This window comes from Myotis lucifugus, unplaced genomic scaffold (assembly GCF_000147115.1).
Source record: "Myotis lucifugus unplaced genomic scaffold, Myoluc2.0 scaffold_413, whole genome shotgun sequence".
NCBI lineage: Eukaryota > Metazoa > Chordata > Mammalia > Chiroptera > Vespertilionidae > Myotis > Myotis lucifugus.
In genome coordinates, this window is record NW_005871461.1 from 362,495 (window position 1) to 372,875 (window position 10,381).

Genomic DNA, 10,381 nt, shown 5'->3' on the forward strand with positions numbered 1-10,381 from the left:
CTCCCCCCAGCCGGGCAATAGCGTGGGCTTCCGGCAATGTGACTGACAAACATAAAAGCCAATCATATTTTGGCAGTACCCAAGTTCTAGCCCTACGTCGCTACACGGGAGCCAATAAAATATATTTGAAACACTATTTTTTTCCATTTCCTCCGTCGCAGCACGGGAAAGGTAATGGGCAGATGCTTTAACCAATCACGTTAAGATGATCTGCAGCCAATCGCGAAGGAAAGTCAAGAAGCCAAACTTTAGGGAGAGGTAAATATGTATATATTTTAAATCAATGAATGTGGAAAAAAAAAAAGAATTTCCCACAATAGCACAGTGTAAGTAGGAAAACGAAGATATGTTAAAATGTTGGCCTATCACCACGAACCAAGGAATGATAGTTTCTAAATGCGATAGATTCCTTTATTCTGGATTCTCTCGGTAACCCCAGCGGTGATCACTGATTTACAAAGAATTTTAATTCAACTTAGTTACACCGGAGCGACGCTTCAGTCCGAGAACCAGTCACTGAGCCAGGTAACTGTGTTAGGTTCTGGACGCAGGGTCAGACTCCATTCCCGCTGACATACAGTCCTATGGGAGAAGTCAGAGCTGGAAATAGGAAAATATTCCGCCAACAGGTGATGAGTTTAGCAGCAGTGCAACTGGGTGCACTGTTTTGTAAGAATTTTCGCAACCCTACACCTGAGGAAAGAGTGAAGATAAGAGGTATATAAAATGGAGTCACTTTAACCAAGCTGCTAAAATTATTAACATTATGAAGGTTGAGGCGTGAGGAAAGACTATTCTTGTTCAAACTAGCCTGGTAACTTACTCTTTTAACTTTTCAGTCCTGTGTCAATGCCTGGACATCCATCTGGACATGCATCAGGCCTCCATATAACCCTCTGATTACCCCAGGAGATTTTGACATCTGACTAATAACTCTCTTGGACCAGTCATGGGGCTAAGAATGCAGGGCTGCTAATTCTCAAGAATGTACTTTTTACTATAAGAACTTTTCTTTCTTCTCTGGAACACTTCTGGGGTTTTGCCTAGCTCTGTTTCCAGTTTGTATATTCTAAGATCCTTGAATAAATCTTTATCTTCGTTTCTAGCCAAAGCCTCCAGACTCTTTTCAAGTTTGTTCAACATACCCACAAACCTTTCTGTAAGGTGGACAAAGAGGACCATCCCTATTTTATAGGTAAGGAGCTGAAACCAGAGAGATAAGGGAATTGTTCATCGACGTCCAGCTTTCTTGGGACTAGGGCTGTGTCCAGGCAAATGTTCTTTCCTCTTATTCAACCCAGTTGAATTTACAGTGCTCTCAGAACACCATTGTGAGGTTTAACACTGAACTATATAAAGGAAAATGTTATTTGAATTCCTCTGCCCCATAACTGATAAGGACATGTGCCAACTCCACTTGTAGCTAGAAGAAAACAAAGGAAAGAAATAAACATTGCAAATGTACCACTTACCAAGTGCTTTCTATATATTATACCATTTAGTTCTCCCTCCCAAGGGCATTAGAAGGCAGATATTATACCCATTTGCAAATCAGTAAATTGAGGTCCTGAGATGTATGAATTGTCCAAGGGTACAAGGCTAGAATGTTGAAGTACTGGGATTTGAACTTTGAAAAGTCCACTCCATCATACTACCTTTTTTTAAAAAATGAAGAGCCTGCTGGAAACTTGCTTAAACCAAAGACATCCGAGTATTTAAACCTCATGTTTGCTGAATATACTCTGAAATAACTATTATTTATCCCTCCCTTTTTTTTCATGTAATAACCTCCAAAGTAGTGTTCATCCCTTCCGTCTCTTCACTGTAGAACCACAGTGCACAAGCTGCCTAAAGCACAATTCTCTTCATGTCTCTAGGATCTGCCTGCCCATTGAGTTCAGGTAGCATCCAAATCCTTTGTCCTAGCAGTCAAGACGTTGTCTTTCTCCTACACCACGAGGGTCTGGTCTTCAGGAAACCTGGTCTACGAATATGTTTGCATTGTCACAATCTTTTAATTTGAGCAGGACCCCTAAACATCTAGAGGTGATTGCTACTGCTAATTTTTAAACCAACTTTGTTAAAGTATAAATTACATGGCCCAATCATCTATGTGTTTCAAGAACTACCTGTTACTTTGAATCAGAAGAATAGGATGTGGGTTGAATGTGGACTCAGTTAGCCTCAGCCTCTGGGTTTTAGACTGGAACTTGGCTCTATGGAGTTGTATTCCCCCATAACTCCTGGCTCAGCAACTGGCACCAGCACATTGTAACTATTTCACTGACTGACTGAATGAGTAAAGATAGTCCATCCCAGTGGTTAAGGCCATCAACTTTGGAGCTGTAAATATGTGGGACTATGGCTTTGAGCAAGTCTCAGTTTCCTCATCTGTAAATGGAGGTAATAGTGGTACCTAAATCATGAGATTATCACAGGACTGAATGATATGATGTGAGTAAAGAACACCTAGTATTGAGCTTGGCACAGATTTAGTGCTCAAAACAGGGATACCTATTGGTGTTATTATAAATAAGGATATGATGCATGCAAATTCTACACAACAGTGGGCATATCACACTGGCTTGAACTTGACCTAAGGCTAAAGCTTTCATACACAAGTCATTTATATTTGGTCAATCAGCAACTAAAACATGAAGCACTAGATGAGAGACAAAGAAACTACCTCTGTTTGCCTTGTGGGGAAAGCTTCTGCCTGGAAACCCAGGGACTTGGGTTTTAAGTCCTGTCCAGCCCAAACTTACCTCATGATTTGGGAGTGTTTCCTTTCTTTGGGCCTCAATCTTCCCATAAGAAGGTTTTGTTCTAGGTCAGAAAATGACACTGGGTCAGGCCAGATTCATCAGGTTGGTTTTCTTTTCATTTCCATCATCCTGTTGGCCTTTACAGTATTTTAGAGCAATTTGAACTGGTTGCCAACATATAAAAATTGAGAGCTTTCTCATAAAATTTTCTATTTCCAGATTCTCTTAAAAATGGGAAAGTATGGCAATATAGGACCAGCTCTCCCACAGGGCAACAGCTGGCTGGAGCTGCACAGCAACTTTCCCCTTCAGATGGTTTGCCACAGTCCCCACTGCTCTCTGTTACCTCCACATTGAGGCCTAGAGGCAGTGCCCCTTATTGTCATACCTGTGCTATTGTTTTTCCCATGTAGAGTTAAAAGGAAATTAATATATTTCTTGTCTTTATGAAACGTGGAATAATGAAAATGTGTGGAGGGAAATTACCTAGTATCTGAAAATACGATGTGGTGATTAAGTGACTTGTTAGTATGCTGGAGAATTTCTTTTTTTAAAAAAGTTTGAGAATTTTTAAAAAAAACATATTGATTTTTTTTACAGAGAGAAAGGGAGAGGGATAGAGAGTTAGAAACATCTATGAGAGAGAAACATCAATCAGCTGCCTCCTGCACATCTCCTACTGGGGATGTGCCCGCAACCAAGGTACATGCCCTTGACTGGAACCGAACCTGGGACCCTTCAGTCCGCAGGCCAGTGCTCTATCCACTGATCCAAACCGGCTAGGGCGAATTTCTTTTTTTAAAATGTATTATTTATTTCAGAGAGGAAGGGAGAGAGATAGAAACATCGATGAGAAACATCAATTGGCTGTCTCCTGCACACTCCCTACTGAGGATCAAGTTCGCAATCCGGGCATGTGCCCTGATGGGAATCAAACCAGCGACTTCCTGGTTTATGGGTCAATGCTTAACCACTGGGGCACACCAGCTGGGCGAGGCTGATGATTTTTGACAAATGTATACCTTCATGTAACAACCACCCCAATCAAGAACATGACAATATTTTTAACAATTTGAGAACTGTGATTTTAGGCTACAGAGGGGCCTGAGTTTTCAGAAAAGTGATTGAATATTTATTTATGGGCAAGAACAATATTCTTCCACGTCAATGGTGAAAGAAGGGACACAACCTCCCTGGCCAGGTTACTCGGTTGGTTGGAGTGTTGTCTTGTGCACCGTAAGGTTGAGGGTTCGATTCCCAGTCGGGAGCACGTTTCTCTCCTGCCCCCTTCCTTTCTCTCTCAAATCAGTAAGCATATCCTTGGGTGAGGATCAAAAAAAGAAAAGAAATAAGGGATACAACTAACATGGTCAGGAAAAAGCTTGCTACTTCACTGTTTTTCTCCTATCTAATGGACTCCTATACCAGATCCTTAAGGATGCTTCTAGTTCTGATCTATAAAGACTGAGCTACTGCTCTCCCAGGGCCCACACATTATTGCAGTAAAGGAAGGTAGAGAGGGGCTTGTGAGATAGATCATGCTCAGGAGAGTGAAACAAATAGGACAGTAAGTGAACTACAAACACAAGGTTCTTGGGAAGTGAAGCTTGAAATGAACCCAGCTGAAGAGCCCAGGCCGACTGTAAAATATAACTAATGGCTTCTCTGAGTCAGAGAAGTTCCTGCCTCAAATCCCAGGCAAGAGATGAAGAGAATCAGGGCAGTTTTTCAGCTGCTAAGTTCTCTCAACAATTCCCCCAGGTAAAATTCCAAGGGCTTTGGTCTGTCTGTTGGAAGTTTCTTTCCCTTTGAAGTACCGTGTTTCCATTAGCAAGGGAGCCTTGCAAAATCGCCCTGTTTTCAGAAACGTCATAGTCTGTAATGGAGTTCCAGCTGTTTTCAGATCAAAGTTGCATTTCTAAGCAGACTCCATGTGCTGCCAAGCAATGGCCTGTTTCAACTCAAAGCAATTCTGCAAATATAGATTGAAAATTGGAAGCAGGAGAGTGAGGTAGCTATTACAATACAAGTGACATGATGGAGGCTGGGACAAGAATGATAGTGACACGGTGGTGAGAATTGAGCCTGGGAAGATTTTGAAGATAGAGCCGACAAAATGCAGATGTGTGGTGTAGAGAGTCAAGTCAAGGGTGGTTCTGCAGGCTTTGCCTGAGCAACTAAAAGAATGAAGTTGCCCTTAACTAAGATGGAAGAAACTGTGGGAGGGGAGGAATAAGGTTGGGGCAGAAAATCAGAAGCTCAGTTTGGACATGTTAAGTTTGAGGTGCCAATACTTGCAGATACTCACTTGGGCCATGAGCCCACTGCAGGGGTAGGTCCAGGATGGAAATATGTGGAAAGTCAACAGCACATGGATGATATTTAAACCTAGTGGATTGGATAAGCCACCCTAGGAGTGAAGTAGGTCAGTTAAGAAGAGACCAACCCCAGAATGAAGGGGCAGTCTACTATTTAGTGATTAGTGGGGGGCATGCAGGGGGCAGCTGATTGATGTTTCTCTTTCACCATTGATGTTTCTATCTCTCTCTCCCTCTCCTTTCCTCTCTGAAACACACACACACACACACACACACACACACTAGAGGCCCGGTGCACGAAATTCATGCACGGGTAGGGTCCCGAGGCCTGGCCGGTGATCAGGGCTGATTGGGGCCTTCTGGCTGCTGGCCAGGGCCTCCCTTCGTTCTGTGTTGTCCCCTGGTGGTCAGTGCACTTCATAGCGAGTGAGTGAACTTCTGGTCTCCTAGTTGAATTCCTGAGGGAACAATTTGCATATTAGGCTTTTATATATAGATATATAAAACATGCAATAGCTGACTATTTAATCAGTGGCTAGTCACTGACCTTTTTTCTTAGATTATCAAATAAAAAAAATGACAACAGCTAACAACAATAGTGTGAATGAATAAAAATTATACCTGTTTTTTGTCAGATCAGCAAAAAATATATTTTTTGGTGTGCTACAGAATTTTAATAATTAGTTTGTGTGCCATGAGATGAAAAAGGTTGAAAATTGCTGCTCTAGTATGTTAGGCCTATTTTTTAATTGATAATTTAGAAAAACTCTGACTTCACAATTCCTTTTTAGTAATGTCGGGAACATTTTGAGAATCGTCAGAGTTGGGGCAACCTTATCAAATTTTTGTCTTACATGAAATGCAAGTTTCTAGGTAATCTCAAGCTTTCCAGTGCCCTTAAGCATTCCTTTCATTGAGGACCCTCAGTGATCACAGTGGATGGTAGGTATATCTTACACATGAAGACCAGCAATAACTTAACTGTACACATAAATGTATTCTACTAAGCTGAAATGTTTCCAATTGGATATCCTCTAGCTGGATCTCAAATGCCACTAAGCACAAAGGAAAGTGTTACAGGGAGGAATCCAGTAGAGAGAGCAGTTTTAAGTGATTGTAGTAAAAATATCACTTTTGCAAATTTTACAAAAACATTGGATAATGAGAGCAAATTGCCGGGAACCCTCCTTGAGCCATGGCAGAGTCCTGGGGAACTGAGGGAACCCTAAAGCTTGAGCTTTAGTTCCATAATGGTACCATCTTTTGGTGATAGTGCAAAGAGGCAACGCAAAACAAAACCCTGGCGCAGGGAGTTGGGACATGGTGCTACAATCCTATATAATAAAAGGCTAATACAGTAGGTCCTCGGGTTATGTTGGAGATCCTTTCCTACGATGTAATGCGATTTTCGCTGTAAATCAGAACCCACCTACATAAGCACCTATGTCACTCACATGGAGCACATACACAGCAGTAATGAAGTGAAACAGTAAAAAATATTTAAAAGAAAGACAATTCCTGACCTTTACTTGTGGTAAATAAATAATAAAAAACATAAAGCACATATGTACATACGTCAAAATGACGGAACTTTTTTTTAAAACTAAATACTGTAAATGGGAGATGGCGACATAACCACGAAATGACCTACATCATAACCGGAGGACTGCCTGTATGCATATCGACTGAACGGCAGACCAATCAGTCGCTATGATGCTCACTGACCACCAGGGGTCAGATGCTCAATGCAGGAGCTGCCCCCTGGTGGTCAGTGCGCTCCCACAGGGGGAGCACTGCTCAGCCAGAAGCCAGGCTCATGGCTGGCAAGCACAGTGGTGGTGCTGGTGGGAGCCTCTCCGCCTCCATGGCAGCACTAAGGATCTGACATCAGAGCAAACAATTGAAGGGGATGGAGCCAGCCTTGTGGATATCTGGGTGGACCTCACTCTAGAATCTAGACCAGGTAACTGAATACAAAAGCCCCAAGGTTGAGCGTGGACCTATGAACCAGGAGGTCATGGTTCGATTCCAAGTCAGGGCACATGCCAGGGTTGTGGGCTCCATCCCCAGTCTGAAGTGCGCAAGTAGGCAGCCGACAATGATTCTCTCTCATCACTGATCTATTTCTCTCCCTTCCTCTCTGAAATCAATAAAAATGTATATGTGTGTGTATATATATATGAAACAAAAGCCCTGCGGCGGAGTTTGACACGCTGGGAAGAGCTAGGGGGCCTAGCTTTGTGCCAAGAGGATGCGGAGGCTGGGGCCCCGGGAAGGTGAGCCACGCTCCTGTCACACAGCAAAGCAGCGGGAGTGCAGGACTGGAGTCCAGATTCCCACTAGTGCTGTGGATGGGCAGGCGGCTGAGCGAAGCCCCTGACCCACATGCCGGCTTCTGTTGCTTTATAACCCCGTCCCCACTCGCGGGCTTACCCGGGACCCAAACCCACAGTCCGCGGGACTCCGACTCCACCGCAGCCTGAGCACGTGCGTGGGACCAGGACTCGCTCCAGGACCTCACACCAGAGCTGGCCTCGTCTCTGCCTGCTCCAACCTTAACGTGCAAAACCGGGAGGCGCCTTTTCTCAACGCCCGCTCACTATGTGGGACCAACTCTCCACTTTTACACTCAGGAAGTGTAGTCTTTTGAGGCCGGAACGTTGGAAGACATTTTCGCCGCAGGCAAACCGTTTACACCTAAATCCAACATCAAGCCCTCTGGTAGCCCAATTTCCCTTCAGGCGAAAAATCGGCCGACTAAAGCTTCCAGCCATCTTTTGTGTGGCAAAACTTTGGGTTTCTTTGCCCATAGTATATTATGCCGAACTATTTTATGTCTTTATTTCCAAATTCACGCAAGGACTTCAGGGTCACTTTCCTCGTAAGGCCTCCATTTGGAGAAGAAAGGAAACTTAAGGCGTTTGTCGTCTTCGCCCTTCCTAACATGGCAGCCTGAGAGTGCCTGCGGTCCCGGCAAGACTTCCGGTTTCCGGGCGGGCCCGGGCGGGGCTGGACTTCCGGTCTCGCGACGCAGGCGCAGGACACTCCTTCCGCTCTCTCCGGCCGTGTTCACGAGTCTCGCAGTCATGTCTTACCCCGCCGATGATTACGAGTCTGAGGTAACCTGGCCCTAAGCGCGTGCTGAGCTCCGCGACGAGGGCCGAGCTCCCTGGGAGCGGAGCCCCGCGATGAGACGGGGCCCGGCGGCCTCTGGGAAGCCCCCGCGGGCCGTGGCCAGCTCCTGCCTGCCGCCTGGCCTGCGCGCCCATTGCCGCGGCCCCCCTCCCGGCTCCTCATCGGCCCTGTCTGCCCGCCCATTTCCCGTGTCCGGTCCCCCCGTCCTCTTCTTTTCCAAGACCCGGGACGGAAGCTGGCTACGGGGGCTGTGTCTCTGTAATCGAGCACTTCTTATATCGGGGGCTCGGTCTTGTCAAATCCTGCTGATTCCTAGCTTTGCTCCAGCTTACTACACCGCAACGTTGTGTTGTCACTGTGTGTTGAGTCTCCCTTTGCGGGCATGCGGGTTTCTGAAAGGCAGGGGCTGTTTCAGCCAACTCTGCACCCTTAGTACCTGACAGGCCCTGGGACGAGCGTTTTGGGTTCACGGCGTGGTGACTGCTCCTGCCTTTCTCGTTCACAGGCCGCCTATGATCCCTATACTTACCCCGGCGACTATGATATGCACACAGGTGAGACTCGTCTGGTTAGCTGGGTGCCTGCAGGGACAGGCCCCTTTATTAACGCCTGGGAACCGCGCTGACGGGCACCTGTATAAAACCGCTTCTTGATGTCTGGGCTGGAGTCAGTCATTAGCGCCAGCAGGAGGGCGGTGTCCAGCCTGTAAACCACGCCTTCCTCCTGGTCCACCTGGAAACCCGAGAAGGGGAGGACGACTGTCCTGGCTGTGATTCTGTTGTTGTTCAAACTGTTAGCCGAAGAAGGAAATCTTGTAAAAAAATTAGTGATTCAAACCAAGCCCAAATGAAATCTTTTGTGAGGGTTTCTTGAAATGTCATAGTGACTTGGTTTGACTTAGTGCCGTGCATTGTTCTGAGTACTTTGTCCTTACAACCGTTCTGTAAAGCATGTATATTAATGTTGTCTCCATTTGACAGAGGAGAAAACCGAGCACAGAGAAGTTTAGTTCCTCCTACCAAATCATATAGGTAGAAAATGGCAGTAATTTATCCATTCAAATAATATTAAATACCTACTGCTTACTCTCCCTTTCCACAGTCTTCCCCCCTCCTGCAACACACACACCTCTTCTAGGTCCCCAGGGTACATCTGCGCACAAGACAGACAAGGTTCTTTCCCATGCAGACTTTAGCTTTTAGGGGGAGAAACAGGTAATAAGTAACTTTGGTGGCAAATGTTGTGAAGAAATAGGACAGTGATGGCGAACCTTTTGAGCTCGGCGTGTCAGCCTTTTGAAAAACCCTAACTTAACTCTGGTGCCGTGTCACATACAGAAATTTTTTGATATTTGCAACCATAGTAAAACAAAGACTTATATTTTTGACATTTACTTTATATATTTAAATGCCATTTAACAGAAAAGTCAACCAAAAAAATGAGGTGACATGCGTGTCATAGGTTCGCCATCACTGAAATAGGGTGATGGGATTGGGAGTGCTTTGGGAGGATTATATCTGAGTATTTAAAGGGGGAATTATATCCTATTTGATAAGTTTGAGCTTAGTTTGGGTGATGGATCTGGCCCTTTTGTTATATATGTGGGTTGGAAAGCACTTTGTAAAATATTTATTTATTATATCCAACCTCTAGGAGATCCAAAGCAGGATCTGGCTTATGAACGTCAGTATGAACAGCAGACCTATCAGGTGATCCCCGAAGTGATCAAAAACTTCATCCAATATTTCCACAAAACCGTGTCAGATTTGATCGACCAGAAGGTGTATGAGCTACAGGCAAGTCGTGTCTCCAGTGATGTCATTGACCAGAAAGTGTATGAGATCCAGGACATCTATGAGAACAGGTATGGGCTGCTGGGTGACGGCACTGTACTGGACAGTGCAGGCAGAGAGAGAGAGTGGTTTAGCCAAGCATGTGGTCGGTATTACTCCCCTAGGAGAACGTGTAGTGAGGAAAATGGTTGGCACCCTGGGAAAGATGTTTTGAGGGGAGAGCAAAGAAAGGAAATAGCAGAGGGGACAGTAAGTGAGAAAAGTAGGTAGTAAATCAGAAAGAAGTGTCATAGGAACTAAAGAGAGAGGAGACTTTGAAGCAGGAAATGGTAAACAGATGTTAAGTGCTCTACAGATTGAGATGAGAAAG

General features: G+C 44.9%; 1 protein-coding gene across 1 annotated transcript in view; it reads left to right on the forward strand.

The window, feature by feature from the left end:
- Positions 1-8,113: 8,113 nt before the first annotated feature.
- Positions 8,114-10,381, forward strand: part of EIF3L (eukaryotic translation initiation factor 3 subunit L) — a 25,138-nt gene continuing 22,870 nt past the window's right edge. The window contains exons 1-3 of the mRNA XM_006102412.3: positions 8,114-8,202; positions 8,724-8,772; positions 9,872-10,136. Of these exons, the coding sequence (XP_006102474.1) occupies positions 8,170-8,202; positions 8,724-8,772; positions 9,872-10,136 (347 nt within the window). The 5' untranslated portion in view covers positions 8,114-8,169. The remainder of the gene's footprint in view (positions 8,203-8,723; positions 8,773-9,871; positions 10,137-10,381) is intronic.